The sequence below is a fragment of the Punica granatum genome, chromosome 2, assembly GCF_007655135.1.
Source record: "Punica granatum isolate Tunisia-2019 chromosome 2, ASM765513v2, whole genome shotgun sequence".
NCBI classification, from domain to species: Eukaryota; Viridiplantae; Streptophyta; class Magnoliopsida; order Myrtales; family Lythraceae; genus Punica; species Punica granatum.
This window is the reverse complement of record NC_045128.1, coordinates 10229040-10248826: the sequence shown is the minus strand read 5'-3', so window position 1 is coordinate 10248826 and position 19787 is coordinate 10229040. Positions and strand designations below refer to the sequence as shown.

The following is a 19787-nucleotide window of genomic DNA, read 5'->3' as shown; positions in this document are numbered from 1 at the left end:
TTAAAGTGTTGGAGTAATTTTTTATTAAAATAAAATGTTGGGACTTTTTACTTAATTACACCCATTTTTTTCTGCTGAAGAATAACTATCACACTACAGTTTGGTCCTTCAACTTGTATTTCCTTTTCAGAAAGGCCCTCGAAGTCCTCAACTCTTCGAAATCTCCCTGTTCCTGCTAGGCTTCATTACAGGGCGCGGCTTCCCCACCTCACTCCTCACCGTTTCTACCGCCTCGCCGGCGTCCCGTCAGTCCTCTTGCCGGTATCCTCTTCTCTCTTTCCCTTTCAATTTCAGCCGGTTCCACCTCACGGTCTCTGACCTCCACTCCTCTCGAGCTCCTTAATCTCGGAGCTTCGCAGTCCTCATTCCTCATCGTCTTAAGCTCGCACAGAAGCAAGGGTAAGGCTGAAATTGGTACTATTTATTTGTGTTGTTGCTTCCCAAAGATTGCAATACAGAGGTTTAAATTGGAAATCGTTGTTGGGAATTTCTTCTTCAAATTGGTACTGCTTGATACGGATGCTGAAATTGCTCCGGGGCTGTTTTCGGTTTGCTGAGTGTATTCCTAGGCTGTGAGATTGGGAACAAGAGTGCTCTGAACTGCTTGATTTGTATCTGCGTGAATCCGCTGGCTGATTGTTGAGCGGACCATGTTTCGAAATGTGCAGCTTTCTCAATGTTAAGGATTTTGCCTTTACATCTTTATGTCAATATTTTGTAGGTCATTACTATGAATGTAAGTTGAGCTGTATTTTTAACTTTATATAAACGTTACTGTCCTCGGGTGAAGAAGAATATTTTTAAGCATTATATTCGTTCGTCATAAAGATTTACAATTATATGATTCGATTTTGTGGACCCTCTATCATTTCTACCTAAAAGCTTGATTGTGGCAGTCCTTTGGCTAAGCTAATCCCTCTCTTTACCATGGGTCTTACATTTTTTGTCTTTGATATCGGACAATTTGAAGGTGGAATTTTGGATTTCAAAGGATATGCTGATGGTGTTTGCGAAGGTTTTTGCTTTCTGTGAGAACTCCCGTTGCTCATTAAGCCCAGTTGACTCATTAACGTTCGTCCATTTTACTGGTTCAAATTGAATATCAATCATTACGTGGAGGATTAGTTAGTTCTTCCCATCTTTATTTACTCAATATGCTGTTGATCAATATCTTGCTTGATATGAAGCTTTTGAGAGGAATTGCTTTCTGTGGAGCAAGGTTGATTGACTCTAGAGGATGTTTTAGTTGGTTGCCTTCTTTAGTGAGAGTTAAGTCAGGTTTAGCCGTCAAAGCTAGTATGTCCATCATGAGCTGAATTGAACGCGCCTATAGATGCCAACCTCTGCATTTTGCCAGTTGGAAATGAATATCAGTTCTGTTTCACTGTGAAAGCTCCATCTCTTGTTTATTGTTATTGGCTTAGAAATTCTCATTATATTCCAAATGTTCCATCATAGTGTAAATATGTTGAGACTAGAGGGAAAAATAATCTACTTGTATAAAAAGTTCATATAGTGAATTAGATGTTCCGCAATACTTATTTGGGACTTCTTACCCTTCCTTAGGATCCATCTATCGTGCTGTTTCTCAAGTGTTAGAGACTGTGAAGGGTCATTGGACTTTATATCTCCGACTTATCTATAAACTTTCTTTGATGAAAAAGACTAAATATACGTTATCGTGAAATTCGCTATAATCCGACCAATTTGGAGTTTTCAATTTTACATTTTTTCTTTCATCTGTTATTCTAAACAGAACTGCAGGATGTTTGTGCCCCGTTGCTCTTCCCAACTTGGTATCTAATAAGTGCATCACTATGATGCACCATCTTTTGAACTAGTTGCTCATTCGTACAATGTGTTACTATGTAGGATTCATTTATGGAGTTTTCTCATCATACTTGTGCTTATATTCTCTATACTAAACAAATAGCCAATGGAACACTCTTTGTGTCTTTTTCAGGAAAAAGAAAGAAAATTCCACCTGGTCTCTCCATTTCTTTAGTCTACTCTCATCTATTGGAGTAGAATGGATAGGCAGGGTCATGATTATTCGGCAAATTCTGCTATGGCATATGCTCAGCAGCAGCGTCAACCCCCAAACATGCAGCAACAGCAGCAGCAGTTTGGATTCCCCCCACAGCACCAGCAGTTCCCTTCACCACTGCACAACCCTCCTTTCCTACCAGGACACCTCCAACAATTCCCTTACCGCCACCCAATTCAGCAGCAGCCACCCCAACTTCCCCCTCATGCCCACCTCCTCCACCAGCAACCACCATCTTTCCCACCTCACATGGCCCCACCACCGCTCATGCACTCCCCTTTTCTGGGCCCCTATGACTCCCCCCCGCCTCCTCCCGCTGCTCCCCCTGCTGATCCTGAGCTCCACAAGCGTATTGACAAGCTTGTGGAATACATTGCGAAGAATGGGCCTGAATTTGAGGCAATGATCCGTGAGAAACAGCAAGACAATCCCGAGTACAGCTTTCTAATTGGTGGGGATGGACACGCCTATTACCAGTATAGGCTCTGGGCATCAACACGTCCACCTGGGGCCCACTTCCCTCCTTTCCCGCCGATGATGCATCCACCTCCCAATCCTTTGATGAACCCTTCTCTCCCACTGAATGCTCCCAGGGCATCTTCAGGTTCCATGCTGGGCCTACCTCAGATTCACCAGCCTCCTTTTGGTTCATTTTATGATCCACATGCCCATCCATCATTCAGTCGGCCTGATTATGATCAATCAACCAAGGCCTTCAAAGGCCTCTCAGGACCGCTTCCCTCTGATGTTGCTGCGGAGCTCAGCAACGTGCTTAATAATCTCAGTGGCACCAAGGATTCAATAAAAGGTGCCAAGATTTGGTTCATGCAGAGGTCTCCGTTTGCCCCAGCCCTAGCTGAGGCCTTGAGAGAAAGGGTCTTCTCACTGGATGATTCTGAGAGACAGCTGCACATAATTTTTCTTGCAAATGATATTCTTTTCGAAAGGTATGTGCATTGCTCTTTTTATGTAGATATACATATACAAATCACTTATATTTTATTTTGGTGCTTACACTTTCCTTTTGCCTTAATTCTGACCTTTGATATGTTGTATAGGTAGAATTTTCCTTTTTCTTTCCATTGAATTCCCAGTTTATTTTGCTTGAAATGAGGGAGAATCTTGGACTGGAGGAAGATCTATATCCTAGAGAAGATGCAGCTTTCTTTGGAACACTTAATGATAATGAAAACATTAGCCATTTTTATTTAATTCCATCAGCATAAGTCCTTTCTGCATTAACTTTGACAAGTATCAATTATTCTTTGTGGCTTGGAGACGATGATTTCAGAGAGCTAATCTAATTAGTTTTTTTTAAATTTTTGTTTGGTCATTGTATGCGACAAAGATAACTGGTCCTTTTTGCACCTGGCATTAATTCCTCTTAAGTATTAAAAACCACAAAGAGCAGGCCTTTTTTCCATACCAATAAGTAGCTGGGTTGGCATGGGGAGGATAATCTGTGTCTATGGAATTCCGATGTTGCAAAAAGATGAGGGGCCTAGTGATAGCTATCTGTGTTTTCTATGTCTATGTTGTTCTGCTTGATCGCAAATTTAAGCTGTTCAAAGATGAATGTTTGACTTAGTCGTAGTTTTCTGCTAAGTGTAAACTCTTTTTCATCTAAGAGATAAAAAAACCACATCAAGTCACACAGTTTGCCTTGGCAAAATGAGGTTGGGAGCTTGGTTTTCAGCATTCATTATCTCTTTTTCTCGTTGAATATTGCTGTATAACTTCATTCATCACCTTGTTAGAATCCCATGTTGCCCAATAGAAAAGGTGGAGGAAAAGGAGAATTCATACTCTTGATCAATCATCTTGAGATACCAAAATTCTTCAGTACTTCCACTCTTAAGACGGTACAAAAGTACTCTACCTTAAGAAAATGATTGGTCGATAACAGTCTGAATGATGATTAACCATGTTTTCTCAAGAAAAAGATCAGCAGGAATTGCATTCTGACTTTCATTAAGAGCAACAGAATTATTGAACATTGAAAAAACGACAGAAGACACCTAAACACAATGCTTTATCCCAATTTAGTTGGTCTGTAGATGATATGGTAAATCGGGTTTAATGTTACTATGATTACCCCCCCCCCCCCCCCCCCCCCCCCCCCCCCCCCCACCACCATTTTAGAAGTTTCGCAAAGTACTAATATGCAGGAAAATCAGTGATAGCAGGTTTTGGCCTCTGTTTATCTGATAGATTTTTCTATCTTTCTCCCTTTGAATCTTTGAAGGTGTTCTTTTCCCCCATTTGCCTTGGGTATTTTTTACAATTTTATATTTTGCTTTTTTTCTTGGGTCTGGTAGATTCTTCTATTGATTGTGGTTTTTATGTCTTATGCTCATATACTTTTCATCTCTTACTTTTTACAAGTATGATTGTGGTAGATTCTTCTATTGATTGAGGCAAATTTTCTGGTGTTAGATCTATCATCTATGTTTTGTTTATTTACCTTCTCTAACCTCCCATGCTTTTCTTCCCAAATTTACAGCTTGCACCGGAGAGTTAACACGAATGAACTTGATAATGAGGCCCTAGCTTTCAAACCTGTTTTAGGTTCCATGCTTGCGAGGATTTTCCACAATCCTCAGAACAGGGAGGAAAACCAATCGAGGTTGCAGAAGATATTGCAGTTCTGGGCCTCAAAAGAAGTTTATGACCAGGACACTATCCATGCTTTTGAGAATGAGATGGTCAGCGGAGTATCGAGTAATGCCTTCTCTGGTTCTTCTATAGAAGTATCTTCTGCTTCTACAGACTCTGCTTCAGGTAGGACTCCTTTAACCTCTCTCGTGTTTAAAATTCTACTGTGCTTTATGGGTTTGAAGTACCTGAAACTAGGTAAATTACGAAACCATAGCAAAATAAATGGGTAAACTGCACGGATTATACCAAGAAGAAGGCCAAGCAGAATTGTGATAATGTGGTGGTTGTAATTTGCAGTACTGTCCCAGGAAGCATCAAACCAGAACATTCCCTTTGGCAACAGCATGAGAGACTAGGCTCTGCTGCTGTGTTAACCGATAAAGACCGTCCTGATCATCCCGCCTCTTTCCCGGGAGTTACACCTCCTCTGTCAACCCCGCAATTCCTCCCCAATGCAGTTGTTCCAGGTCCTCCTTTCACGGCTTCCGGCCCAATTCCCTCATCTGCACAGCCTGCAAATCAACCCCCAGTGCTTCCTCCTAGCCTCGGCGAGAAAGTACCTCCCTACCCTATGTTCCCCCCAGGCCTCATACCTGGAATGGTTAGGAAGATGCAGATTGGTAGTGGGGTACCCTACTCCCCTTTGAGCCCATTGGACATTCCGAACACCATCCCTCCCTCAAATGTGCCCCAGTCAGAGATCCTTGAGCGGGTGTCCAAGTTCTTCAAGGAGATTGGGGAGGTTAACCCTTCAGAGGGGCCCATGAGGTCTTCAGGCTCAAGAGACGATGATGATGCTGATGACTATGAGTATGACAGGGAACCTCCTCTTCCTCGTAAAGGTGGAGCCCGCATTCCCCCACCCCCAAACTTGCATGTTGACCCTGAGACTGGGGCTCATGCTGATGGCAGTGTTGAAGGAAAGGGGAGTGGGTCTGGGAGACTTGGGCTTGGAGCGACTGCCAACCCGAACGAGGTAACCCAGTACGACGATGTTTACACTTCTTATAGGAAGCAGAGGAGCACCTCGTATCACACCTCAATGAGCGCTCGGGCGGCTACGAGGTAGGAAATCAAAAGTATAGAGTTAATGTTTCCATCGCTTCTGCTTTTTGGCAGAGAACAAGTGTAGTGGAAGAAACGATGTTATTTTAGCATTGAAAGTGTGCCAAACTTGTCGTACTTCATCGATTCGGCCTTCACTACAAATTTGTAGTTTTGTAACTCTAGTTGGGATGCTATCAGGACTTCAATTTTGTGGATGTTTGGTGGAGAAAAGCCCCCAAAACTTCTTCTCCAGTAGGTTCAATATTGTACATGTTAAGTTCATCTCTATGTTTGCCTTGCGATTATTGTCTTGTGCCCCCCTATATCCAACCGAACTGGAAACTCGAGCTAAAGCAGTTCGAGTTTCAATTGAAGGCTCTCTACATGGTAAAAGATTTGCGTCTTTGGAAATTCTGAAATTAGAGTTTCAATCCAATGAGTCCAATCAGACCACTTCCAATGAAGAAGCCTAATATATATGTATGATTTATGTCAACATATTAACCTTTTTTCCATTGGATAATAGTAACCGTACAATCTTAAATACAGCTGGATCGTCTAGATGATGGGAAATTTTATGGTGCAATCAACGCATCTCCCGTACTTGAAAGCCGGTTGGAGAGTGAAAGAGAGGGCACTGATCCAGTGGCCAGTGGTTTGGGAGCAAGTGCCTTGATGGCACTATAAAAGCCCGGCTAGATGATTATGATTATCCCATATAGTGATGATTGATAGGACAGAAAGAAAACGAAATTCGTAAAAAGATGTGATGGTTGGTAGAAGGCAGGAAAGGGCATAATGGGATCTAAATCGATATAATTGAACTCTAGGAACGTTTCAAAAATTAACATCGCATTTGGTAATGAAGTTGATTTACTTTGATTTAATTTGATTGGAGAATACGAAGAAAAAAATAGTTAGAAAAAGTATGTGAGAGAATTTAAAGAAGAAGATAAAAGAAAGTAATAAATTGTATCATTGAACTGAGAAAAAAATATTGAAATTGAGAAAAAAGTATTGAATAGTTAAAAAAATTTAGTATTAAAATATTAATTATAATAATCTATACTAAATATAAAAAATGTGGAGCTGATCTTTTGTTTCTCCACATTTTTTATTTTCCATTTTACCCTTCTGGTCTATTCTTTTTTTGTAATTCCTTTTATACCCCTAAGTCAAATTTGCACTGGCCTTTTTATTCTTTTTATTGAACGGTAATGGTTCCCCCCTTCTCCTTCCAGCGGAACATCCATGGATTGGATAAGTTAACTCCCACGTTCTGGACTTGACTCTCAAATGGAAGAAGCAAAGAGGTGATTATTTGTTCTTTCCGACCCCATGATGGCGCTTTTAACTTTTGGTTGTATTTTTTGATGGTGCTCAATCTTCTCAAGTTGTAAAGGTAATGTTGTTGACACCTATCCCTCTAAAACTATTTTCATCGTCTATATTGAAGCCTCGTGTTGCATACTCTGATCGCGTTCGGCCGGTTTATTGTCACTATTTTTAGTGAAGTTCCTGTTTCTGCATAACCGAGTGAACCCCAGTTGACTCGCTCCATCAGTGGAATCCGAGATGGTTCGAGCATATATATTTCCATTTTATGTTTTCTGTCTGCCAATCGTCCAACATATACATCTACATGATGTAGTTCATGGAGGATCATGACATGGTTATAATCCGAAACAGATATGGATCTCTTGTGAGCTTTGGCTGATCATCAACTGCCCAAAATATGTACTCATTAGATTACTACTTTTCCTCCTTTTGTAATGCTTCAGCTTTGTTAAAAGGTGTTTTTAACATATACTATGTATAGGTCATTATCAGTTGGACATGGCTTAACAAAGTGCATCATTGACGGTTGGAAAGTCATCGAAGAAAATGACGAATTCAGTCTATCAATTTTCATTCTTCATGCTGGATTTGTGTGTTAATTAGCCTAATGCATCTGTAAGATCGCCATAATTTTTTTTTTAATGAATAGATTACCACTTCCTTGGGCAAATGTTCCTATATATGGCTTATGAAAATATTTCGTAACTGTGGCGGGTTGTACTTCAACCTTTCTCCTCTTTATTATCATGATTCAGAAGCATCTTGATAGCCAGTAGCCTTTATAATCGCAAAAGAGCAATATGAATGAAGCTTTTTAAAAGAATATTGAGTCTTTTGATTTGAAATATGATTATATGCAGGACCATCTTATGCCCCCATAATTTTAGGCCCCACTATTAATTAGGAAGATTACATTTAAAATATATAAAATTACTGTACTTACCTATAATGGACTGAGGCCCCTAACCATTCTTAGAGTATATAAAATTACTATACTTATCTACGATGGATTAAGGCCCCTAACTATTCCTAATAAGAGTCACTTTTCTTTATTTATAATAATTAGCCAAGTATGGCATAATTAATTTCACAAAATTCCTAATTTGTTTCATATACACAAAATCCATACTTTTTCCCTCTTATCAATACTTTCCAGTTTGTTGATCATTTTCTCTCTATTCCTAATTACTCTCCCAATTAACTGTATGTTAGAGTTAATTGAATCAAATTTTCTCATTCTCTTAATCATATCCGGATTTGTCCATCCTCTAAAATGTTCAATCAAAGATTTGTTCTTTTTAGTCATTTTCTTTCCATACCTCTTTTACTGAATTACTCAGCTTTCCTCTGTTCTTTTTTTTTTTTGGGGGGGGGTGTTGGTGGGGAATGGTTAAATACTTTCCTCTTTTCTTCATTATAGGCTTCATATTAAATTTTCGCCTTAGATCACAGTATCTCTTGGACCGCTACTGATTATATGCATGTGACTCTCAAAGATCTTTAGATTCCCATAAGAGGTAATTTAGTAGCAGTAATACTTGTTATTGATGCATACGTTGTTTTTTATTCTTCGGTGGACGAAATTGAGGAAAAAGTAAAGTAAAATAAAATAAAATTTAATTTTGTTAACAAACATACGAGTCTACGATCTTATTGAATCACAGTACGAGTAGTTGGCCTGTCTCATCAAAGAAAGCCATGTTAATGTGATATTGAATGTTGACAAATTTGTGGCCAAAAGAATGTTGACCAATTCATACGCGGTGCTGCTCAAATTAAATGAAAATCGGATCTATTTGACGATGGAGAGATAAACATTATTTAATGGAAGAGAAATGAATGAGTGACACTTGTATATTCATAAATGGCTGAAAGAGTTACATTCTTTCATGAAGGAGGTAAATTTGACATAGATGATATGTTTAGGTAGATATATTAGGGTTAGTCTATTCCCATAAAGTTTTTATATATCTATATCTATAATATAAAGATGTGCGTGCTTCATGTATGTATAAGAGATTAATTTGAAGAACATGTGATAATCGACTTTAAAGCATTTTTATCTGGATTACAAATGAGTATTTCTGCACTAAAATCTCCATCTCCATCCTAAGTACACACGTAATAATATAACTGAAAAAAAAGGACCAAGACAAATTAATTGGAAAAAGAAAAAGAAAAACCAGCGTTTTGAAGAAAAAGAGAGAACCGAAAACATATTCATCCCATTTGGTGTGTCAGAATGGAATGGATTGGAATTCCATTAGTATACTCTATTTTCTTATACGAAAACACTAGTATAAGTTAGAAAAGAGTATTTCATTTGGAGAAAATTTCTTTATAACATGATAGAATGGTCATTCCTTTAAAAAATTTAAGGAATGTTCATCCCATCATTTCTACTAGGTTTTACATATATCATATAATATCTTTTAGTTCAATACATTTAAACATTTGATATATGGATTGATATTACAAAAAATAAGTTTATCTAATTAAATTTTTATATTCTCTAGTTCAATATAAAAATCACTACTTTTCTCTAAATATAATTACATTCACTATATAAAAAACCCATTCTATTCCTTTCCATTCCATCCGGCATACCAAACAATGAATTTTTTTTAAACTTCCTTTTTAAAAAATTTTATATTTGAAAGATTTCCTAAATATTAATGAAGAGGAAATGGTTAATGACATGGTACATATATGGATTATAAATTATAAAAAAGAAATAAATTTGGGACGTACAGATAGTACAGTTATCAAATCTCAAAAACCGATATTTATTTGGTATTGTTCACATAAAAAAAATATTTGGTATTCCGAATCCGAAAATAATTTTTAAAAAAACTATTTTTTATGGACACCTTTACCCACAGGTCGCAATAATATATTTTGCTGTTTACATCTTTCCATCATTTGCCAATTTTGTCTTTGGCAAGAACATCCAATCAAGAAACATGGCTGTCATCGTCACCCCAAACGTTTGGGAATTGGTGCATGTTGTCGCAGGCTGTCTACATTCATTGAACCTAACCCATTTATTTATCCAAGAAAAGAAAGGGCCGATAATTCAATAAAACGACTTCAACTATATTTTCTCAAACGGCCTCGGGGCTACGCGTTAGTATAAACATGTCCAGGTTCAATGAACCTGCTGGATGCATATGCTATGCCATTCACCGCCATGGGTATGGACGCATGCACGAATGCGGATGCTGTGTCTGCACATACCATGTGATGTTGTTGTTACAGTGCGTGCAATGTCAACTAAGATTTTGGTCCACCGATAAAACTATCCCTTTCTTTTTTGGTTACAAGATTATTAATCGAATGGTCGAATGGTCCCGTAATCCGGGTCTTATCTTTATCTTGAGGACGTGGTTTGAACTTGTGAATCAGATGTGCGGAAGAGAGTGGGCTGCATTATCTATATCAACTTTACCGCCTTAAAACATACAAAGAGAAAGAGGTTGAAAAGAATTTCGGTATACAACTAAAGATATCAATAGGCTGTTTGGTTTGAGATTATTTCAATATGTTGTTTCCTATGTGATATCAACGTGCCTGATCCTCCAAGAACGGGGTGCACATTTTACTATTTGCAATGCATATATTAAATTTCGCAAAAAATAGAAGGTCATAGTTTTTAGCTAATGAGAACTCACTAAAATTAATCTCATACACAAATAAGGAAATATATTGAAAATTCTGTATATATCCATTTTCGCTCACATTTACTTTACAACTGATGAAGTAAATTCTCTGTATATATTATTACGTTACTATTATAAGAAGTCCAACACAAATGTTTGATATAAAACGTACTAGAACAGATACATTGCACAATCATTTCGAATATAGCTCCCTACAAGTGGGAAAGAACATCAATGGCTTAAGTTATTGTCGATCTTAAATCTAATTTTTAGTAAATGTAAACACTTTACCCAATAAAATTCTTAGGCCTCTCATTACATTCATCCATAGCAGTGATATACAAATCATCCGATGAATATAACAAAATTGATTTCATAGAATATACTCATGTCTAGGGTCACGTTTTTTATTTAATTGTGTAGAAGTAGGTGCATATCTATAAGTCCTTTACCATCGACAAGCTCTCCAAAGACGTTGGAAATTCATTATAGAGTCACCGACTAGAGCACTTAAGAAGCTCCCATGTCAATTGCTTCCATATTCTTCTAATTAGACCCACTGCAACTCTCATATATAACTAAATAGCTTCAATTTTAATGTGATTATTTCTTAATAGTAGTCGTACATTCTTGACTGATAGTATCTCGACCTTTAACTATCAGAACCTTATAAATATCAGTCGTTTTGCATGGGGACCAATGGTTTGAGTTCCAAGATTTTCGCGCTATGATGGATGCTTTTTTTTTTGGAAAAAGGTCAAATTTGGTCTTCAACCTTTAGCTCTTTTTCTATTTTAGTCCTAAACCTTTTCTTTGGCTAGATTTCGTCCTCAATCTTTTTCGCGCAGTATGAGTTTAGTCCTTCCGTCAAAAATTCCATCCATTTTCCCTTACATGTATATTCATCAAATGAGAGTGAGCGACAAATCACTCATACTCTAAAACGGTTGTTATAGAACAAATCCGATTCTTTTTTTAATCAGATCCGTAAACTAGACTAAGATATTTTCAGTTCTTTTAGGATTCCAGCCATCGCTTCTATTTCATCATCTCACGCACCGACATATGGCTGGAATCCTAAAAGAATCGAAAATATCTTAATTCAGTTTACGGGTCTGACTAAAAAAGAATCGGATTTGCTCTATAACAATCGGTTTAGAGTAGTAGTGATCTGTCGCGCACGTGGTGCACTCTCATTTGAAGAATATACATATCAGGGAAAATGGACGGAATTTTGGACGGAAGGACTAAACTCATACCATGCGAAAAAGATTGAGGACGAAATCCGGCCAAAGAAAATATTTCGGACTAAGATAGAAAAATAACTAATGACCAAATTTGACCTTTTCCTTATCTTTTTTTTTTTGTGGGGCCGGGGGGGGTGGTGGGTGAGGGGTTGAAGACTGAAGAGGATGATGGATGACATAGCATGCATGGGATGTGATGACTGCATGACATGGCTCAAATGATCCCATCCCCACATGCATACGTGGCGGGGTTGGCACCGCACCCCACCCGCCACTATAAATAGTCTCCTTCAACCTGCCGACCTCCTCCTCTCCGAACTCGAGAAAAAATACACACAGAGCGAAGCAGCTCGAAGAGAGAGAGAGGGAGAAATTCTAGAGAGAGAAAGCTCTGAAAACTTCCCCAAAATCTCCGTTCCGGAAGCTAAATTCGTTCCTATTCCCGAGCTTGTGGCTTCCTCTCCTCTCTCTCTCTCTCTCTCTCTCTCTCTCTCTATATCCTCCGGTTTGAATCATTCTAGCTCCCTCCTTCAGATCATACCCAGTTGCGGCTCTGCTTTTCTCCCCGAAAACCTAGCATTTACTTCATTGTAAGTATCACCATTATCTTACTTTCCTTATTCTTCCCTGCGCCATTGCCATCTATTTTATTGTCTGGATGTTCACCGCCATTTGGGCCCGCTGTTTTGTTGATTTTACGGTAAGAAATGGGAAGAATCGAATGATTGTTGGGGAGGGTTTTTTTCGGCTTGCGGATGAATGTAGAGGGCGGTGTAGATGTAGGTGATGCAAATGGGAAGAGATTTGTCGGGCATATGGTGTACTGAAAATTTCCTTTCCGGTCTCTGGTTTCGAAGAATGTTCGCCTCTGAGCTGTGGGTCGATGGGTCATTGTGCTGCAACCATTGCTGGTAGTTTGTGCTTTTTGTTAATTCACGTTATATTCGATGCTAATTGCTCCGATTATGTTTGTATTTGAAAATGAATGCTGCTCTGCTGGAATTAGGATTAGCAGCTTGCCCCAAAGAAAATATGCAGGAGAAAGTGAATTAGGGAAATAAACATGGGTTGTAAGATAAATCCGTTGGCTCTAACCCGGCCATCAATGTCCTTTATGGGCCAAATTCTGTAATGACTTGATATGAGAACTCAACAAGTATTTCATTAGTGAAAAAAGGCTTTGTCTCATGTACTTTATGTTTTACCTACTGTGGTAATTAATGTTGCTTTCGTTCTGTTCGTATAAGTTAATTAGATCGATCTGGTGGTTGAGCCGGGGAAGTCGTCATGATAATAAGTACTATTTTCTCTGAACATGATATTTTTCTTTCTTGGACTTTTTCTTTGAATTCCTCTCGATAATGTGGGAGCCTGGAAATCTTGCTGAGTTTTGGTCCCACGTACAATGCAGAAACTTTTTTGCTAAACTATTATTTATGCTTTAAAAGCTGAAGATATCTGCTGGGGTGTCTCTTTTTTATTTAGAGTCAATATGTGAACCTATTCTCTCTTCAACGTTATTGCAGGTTCTACACAGCCATGGTTTTCTGGGTTTTTGGCTACGGTTCACTGGTGTGGAACCCAGGATTCGAGTATGATGACAAAGTAATTGGGTTTGTTAAGAACTACAAGCGCGTATTTGATCTTGGTGAGTTTTCTTTTGGTACAAGATACTGTATCACTTCTTTTTGGAAATGGTGGGCATTTTTATATAAATCTTTAGTTTAACTTACATTAATTTTGTTTGTCCCAGCATGCATTGACCATAGAGGTACGCCTGAGCACCCTGCTAGAACTTGCACTCTGGAAGAAAATGAAGGAGCAATCTGCGTAAGCATAACGTTTCTCATTCTCATTTACAATGCTTACGATGCATAGCAGTCTTATAGCGGTCTTAAAATTTCTTCAAGAGCTTCATAATTTCCGTATTTACTTGCATAGGACTAAGAGTTCATATTCAACCATTTAGTCTTTGGTAAATTTTGTGGATGACAGTTTCTACCCATGTTTTCTAACTCAGCCTCTTTTGCCACCCTTTTTGCATTGCAGTGGGGAGTTGCTTATTGTGTACGTGGGGGCCCTGAAAGGGAAAAGGCAGCAATGGAGGTATGGATCTTCGACATCCCATTTGATTTAATTGAGAAATACTAGCAATCTTGTCATTCTTTGCGAATTCATTAGAAAATGCATCAGCATATGTGCTTCTCTTTGATAATACAGATGCATTTTGTATACGGAGAAAAGAAATGCTCTTAAACATTCGTATTTTAATTGTGGATGAACTAAAGCTCCATACTGTGCATATTCATTATTGCGGGGGGGGGGGGGGGGGGGGGGGGGGGGGGGGGGAGTTTACCTCAAAATTCACACGTTCTGTTTTGCTGGCTTGAGATCATGTTATCCCTTAAGGCAGATTTTTACTCTGCTCAGACGCTGTTCTTTTACTTGATCTCAGTATCTGGAGCGGAGGGAATGTGAATATGACAAGAAGTCTCTTGTAGACTTCTATAAGGAGGAGGATCACTCACAGCCTGCTTTGACTGGAGTTATAGCGTAAGACACCTTTATTCTTATCAAAATCTTGCACTACCTTATCTTTAACCTGAATAGCTCTTTCAAGTCTGCAGTTTATGCTGCCTGTAACACAATGCTGATGGTACGATATTGCCATGCTGATGGTACGATATTGCCAAGCTGATATATCTATTGTTTGCAGATTTACGTCCACCCCGGATAAATTTTCAAACAGGTACTATTTGGGGCCTGCACCGCTGGAAGATATGGCCAGGTAACAGAGGGATCATCTACTGCGTCAGACCTCGCCAATTTGTTCCTTGCTTAAAATCGATTTTCACAATTTTTATGTTGCTTGTTCAGGCAAATAGCAACTGCTTTTGGACCTTGTGGAAACAATCGAGATTATCTTTTCCTGCTAGAGAAAGCCATGTTTGACCTAGGTAAGTTCTTTCAACTGAAGCAATCTAGCAGGAGTTACCTTAAGTTGCAAGGTCTTGGGTCTAAGTAGGTTGTGCTTTCTCAATCGGGACACAATTTCACTGTAGACACATGATGCAATTACAGGTGTGCTGGAATTTGGAGAAGTTATTTACATAGCCAAAACAAAAGAAAAAAACATAGTAAAAAAGGTTCCTGAAACCTGTTGCCTATATTTCCATCTGAGAGAAAATCCTTGTGGACTTAATACCATATTCCTGCAAAGTATCGAACTGAGTTGCTTGGCCCGTTCTCCACATAAAATGGAAAATTCACCCGACATTATAACTGGAAAAGTTTCATTTTCCCCTTTTTTTAATTAATTTTAGGAATATAACATGCCGGATCACTTTTTGTAAAATAGATTGGGTTATGAGAAGTGTCTTGTTTAGTGCGATTCTTCTCCTACTTTGATTGAGTTTCAATGGGTCAAATGAACTGCTGGAAAGGACAACTCTGCAGAGCCAAAGCTTCTGCTTCCTTTTGTTTTAAGTGTTTGTACGTTTCCTCCTTGGCTTCATAATTGAGAAACTAATGGGTAACTTTTGTACCAGGTCACGAGGATGACTATGTGATCGAGCTAGCAGATGAAGTGCGAAAGGAACTTGAAATTATCGGGAAGCGGGAAAAGAAGTTGATCTCGCCCCACAAAATCCCGCCAAAAGCTGTCCACATCCCATCCCTCCAGAGACGTCCCCTTCAAGAAGCCATAGTCATGGATTCCTCATGAAAGGCAATAAACCCGCCTAAAGAGAGGGCTCTTTAACTGAAGTTAATGCCCGCGTGCAGGAGCATCGGCGCGCATTCAATTTTCTCGAGTAGTATCAGTAACCTCATTCCTTGTTCGCAATTAACCTATCGTAGCTTTCCATTGTTTTATTTAGTACTTTAGCCATTGTTAAGTTCGGGCTTCAGCTGCGCATGGAAGTAGTAGTCCATAGCCGAGAGGACTGACTATATAACTGGGAGACGATAGTGAAAACTAATGATAAAATTGTAGCAGTTGCCTTTGGAGCTTAAATGAAGTTTATTTTAGTAGTAAAGGAGAGGAATAACATATCAGCTCTCACCCAAACTTTTTTACTTGATTTTTCATTTCTATTAGTTATGTTATGATTCTGCCTTTACATTTGGTACACTGAAATGTCTTGGTATGTAATGAATCGACGCGGTTAGAATGTTTGGTTCACTGAACCGTATTGGTACATAATAAATCGACACGATTAGAATTGTCGGGAATATTACGAGCCTTGCCGAGATGGCAGAGCTCTCCAGCTATGGCTGACGGTTTGACTGGTGATAAGTCCGGGGCTGGTCTTGCCTTGGACATGTGAGCCCCGTGATTGCCCTGGGGGTGTAAATGAGATGAGATGATTTGCAAAAGGTTCGGGCACAGTTCGATGAGAACTTGCATTCGGCTCGATCTTATTGAGCTCGAGCCCCGGCTCAGCTCGCCAATCAAACGAGCCGAGTCAAGCTCAGTGGTATTCGATTTGATTGGCTCGCGTGCTTAAACCAGTTTTATTATTATTATTATTATTTGAATTTGATGATTAGCAACTCGTATCAAGTTCCAATCAGTATCGTTGGATTATACTTTTGTAGTATATTGTTGTTGTATAGTTTAGTTTACCATCATTGATTCTGTAACAAGTCCAAACGAGCCCAAACTCAAGCCTGAACCGGAGTCCAAACTTTTTTACTGTACTTGGCTCGTCAACCAAGCCGAGCCCGAATCTGAACCTTCTATTTATTTGATGAACCGAGCTCGAGCTCGGATGTTTAGGCTCGACCAAGTTCAAGTCTAGGCTCACATTGACGAGCCAAACTTGAGCCTCATAAATTGGGGTTCGGTTCGACTTGTTTACACCCCTAATTGCCCCTTGGTCGGAGCACAGGCAAGGGCATGGTGGTGCAAATCCAATCTGAGGAGTCCAAAGGCCACACTGCCCTTGGAAGTTCGAAACTTCCCCAAATAAACAAGTTTTGTCCAAGATAATCTATTGAAAGTATTTCGCAACTAGAGTAAGTTGATGTTCGATATGATTTAGGTATACTTGGTAGTTCCACAAAAGTTAAGATTACATCCTCGTCATGGGCCGAGAAGGGGGGGATCATTGGTACAAGTAGCTGGTGATATAGTTCAGCTTTTCCTATATTGTGAGCAAAATCTGCTTTCAATATCTATTCCGTCTCATGTCCCTATGACCAGGAATTAACATGCTTCCTCACAAAAAATCAAGAGCTTATAAAAAAAAAAGACGCACATTTAATTCCTCTTCCTCTCTTTCTTATATTGTCCACAAAGTAATAAATAAAAGCTTCTTGCACTTTTTTTGGGGATGAATGAATTACAATTTACAAATTTAATATATAGTCACATACAACCCTTCATCTGAAATAAGGACATTTAGGCTCCTCTATTTACTGACATGGATTTCCACGTCAGCCTCTGTTATTAATTGAGTAAAATAAGCCCCTCTATTTGCAGGATCTGATTGTATTTCCAAAATCATCTGCTTCATGTCATCGAAGACTAATTTTCAATTTTTGACTCATTGAAGAACCTAATTCCTTCCAATCCACTCCTCTCCCAAAGACCTTCCCCCCCCCAATTCCACCGATCACATTGTTCTCAACTTACTATCTATGACTGTTGCAATAAAAGAAAATCTATCCTAGACAAGTTGTTCAATTTCATCTCTTACGATTCCGGTTTGTCATCTTAGTAATTTGATTTACAATTTTTTTCAAAATTTTCCTAATTTTTTGGATAACTTAATTCTCAAGTATATTGGTTGGATTATATAGATTATTTTGATGCTGAGATTGATTGAAGTCTCTAGATGTTACGTGTAGATAAGTTTTTAAAGTAAACTGCAATAAAATGAATAAGAACAAGGAGAAGAGAGCAAAGGATTTCCAGGAAAGAAAATAGTTTTTGCCATGGAGAAAAGTAAAAATAATACATTATATCAAGAATTTAAATATTTAAATGTAAGAAATTACAAAAAAAAATCATAAAAGTCTAGAAAGAAAAAAAAAAAAAAAAAAATTACAAGACCATAGCAAAAGAAACAATAGAAAATTCAGAAAATGAAAAAAATACAATAGAATAAAAAATTTTAAAATGCAATTGGAAAATGAAATAAAAGGAAGGAATGTAAAGAATAAAAATTTGAGAATGAAAATGTTAAAAAGCTTTGAGAAATTTCAACTACTTGGGACGTGTCAAAAAATTTGGAGTGAGCTAATATATATAACTTAAAAAAAGTGGAAAACTTTGCAAGGTAAAAATTTATAATTAAATAAAATGAGTAAAAAATTGGAGAAAAAATGTTCATTCTCTGGTGTTTCTTGAATTTCTCTAAACTTATATATCGTTCTGATTTACCATATGCAATTTATTTCTCCGCTCAACGCCCTCTCAATCTCCTCATCTTTGTCCACCGATCTTTACTTCATCTCATCTCTCTTCTTGGTGGAAAGAGAGGAGGAGGGCAAGAGGCGATGGGTAGAGAATGAGGCGGAAGCCGGAAAGGTGAATCATGACAGGCCTTTTTTTTTGTTATTTAATTTGTTTGTCTATAAATTTGTTTATTTTTAATCTTTCAATTTTCTTTTTCATTTTAATTTTAATTTTTATGAATTTTTCAATATTGTTTTTATTGATATTTTATTTTAAGTTTTAAAATTTTCCCTTTTTAAATTTTAAATTTTTGAATTTTATCATATTTCTAGTTGGCATTTAAATTTTTTAATTTTATATCTTTCAGAAACTTATTTTAATTATTATTTTATTTTTTAATTATTTTGGATTATTTTGGTTTTATTTTTTTATTATCTATCTAAATTCGACTAATTACCAAGTTTAAACTCCAAAAATATTTCTATTCTATGCCCTAAGGGCATATGATAAGCAAACTCAAATTACCAATTTTTAAATCCAAATTATTAATGCCAAGATTCTTTTATTTTTGTGCCTAATTTACCATTATTCTATCTTACCTAATTAATTTTAATTTCCTTTTAACATATAATCCCTATCATTTTTAATAGCATTTAACCTATATATATATATATATTTTCATATATATTTTGGGTGAATTCATATATATATATATATATTCAAAGTCATACATATTATATATGTTTCTATATATATATATGCACTATATTTTATATGTTTCTATAATCATGATTTGAAATCTGTTTCTTTATTTCTTCAATTTATTGCATCGATAAATTCTAGAACATAATTAAAATGACCATGTAGGCTGTAGCTACTAGAAAGTTCCTGCAAAAGATGACGTCGTTTTGCTACGTTTCATTTTTGGAAGATCGATGCACGAGAGATTGACAACTAGTTTGTTATTATATCTATACTGCATAAAAAAGGTCAAGAAAGCTTTTGGTCTAACATTTGTTTTCCAAAAAAAGCCCATAGTGCCCAAATATTAGTTAATCTGAGCCATTAATTGGAGGTTAAAATGGTAAATTCAATTAAAAAACTTACACTCTACTTCTTCCCTTCCCCCTTTCACTTCCTCGCCCTTCTCAACTGTATTTTCCCTCTCCCGCCCCACGTTCCCTTTTTCTTTTTTGCATTTTTGATTGAAAATGAATTAAAATAATTTTTCAATTAATGTGAAGATGAATCAATGTAATTTTCATACAACATAATATTAAGTTAGGTCCCATCCAATAAAAATTATTAAATCATGAATAGGACTGTATATGAGTCAATCTAATTTTGCACATAGTGTATAATTCATTGTTTTAATCTTAAAATTCAGC

At 37.5% G+C, this 19787-nt stretch overlaps 2 protein-coding genes across 2 annotated transcripts; both read left to right on the top strand.

The window, feature by feature from the left end:
- Positions 1–169: 169 nt before the first annotated feature.
- On the top strand, positions 170–6049 carry LOC116196701 (calcium homeostasis endoplasmic reticulum protein). Its single transcript, XM_031526560.1, has 4 exons — positions 170–399; positions 1964–2994; positions 4551–4828; positions 5014–6049. The coding sequence occupies exons 2-4, from the start codon at positions 2030–2032 to the stop codon at positions 5772–5774; spliced, it is 2004 nt and encodes a 667-aa protein (XP_031382420.1). The 5' UTR covers positions 170–399; positions 1964–2029; the 3' UTR covers positions 5775–6049.
- A 6166-nt stretch (positions 6050–12215) lies between these two features.
- On the top strand, positions 12216–16126 carry LOC116194346 (gamma-glutamylcyclotransferase 2-1-like). The gene is made up of 8 exons (XM_031523147.1): positions 12216–12586; positions 13523–13644; positions 13750–13826; positions 14046–14102; positions 14452–14549; positions 14713–14784; positions 14874–14953; positions 15545–16126. Exons 1-8 carry the CDS (start codon positions 12231–12233, stop codon positions 15718–15720), a joined length of 1038 nt encoding a protein of 345 aa, XP_031379007.1. The 5' UTR covers positions 12216–12230; the 3' UTR covers positions 15721–16126.
- The last annotated feature ends 3661 nt before the right edge of the window (positions 16127–19787 follow it).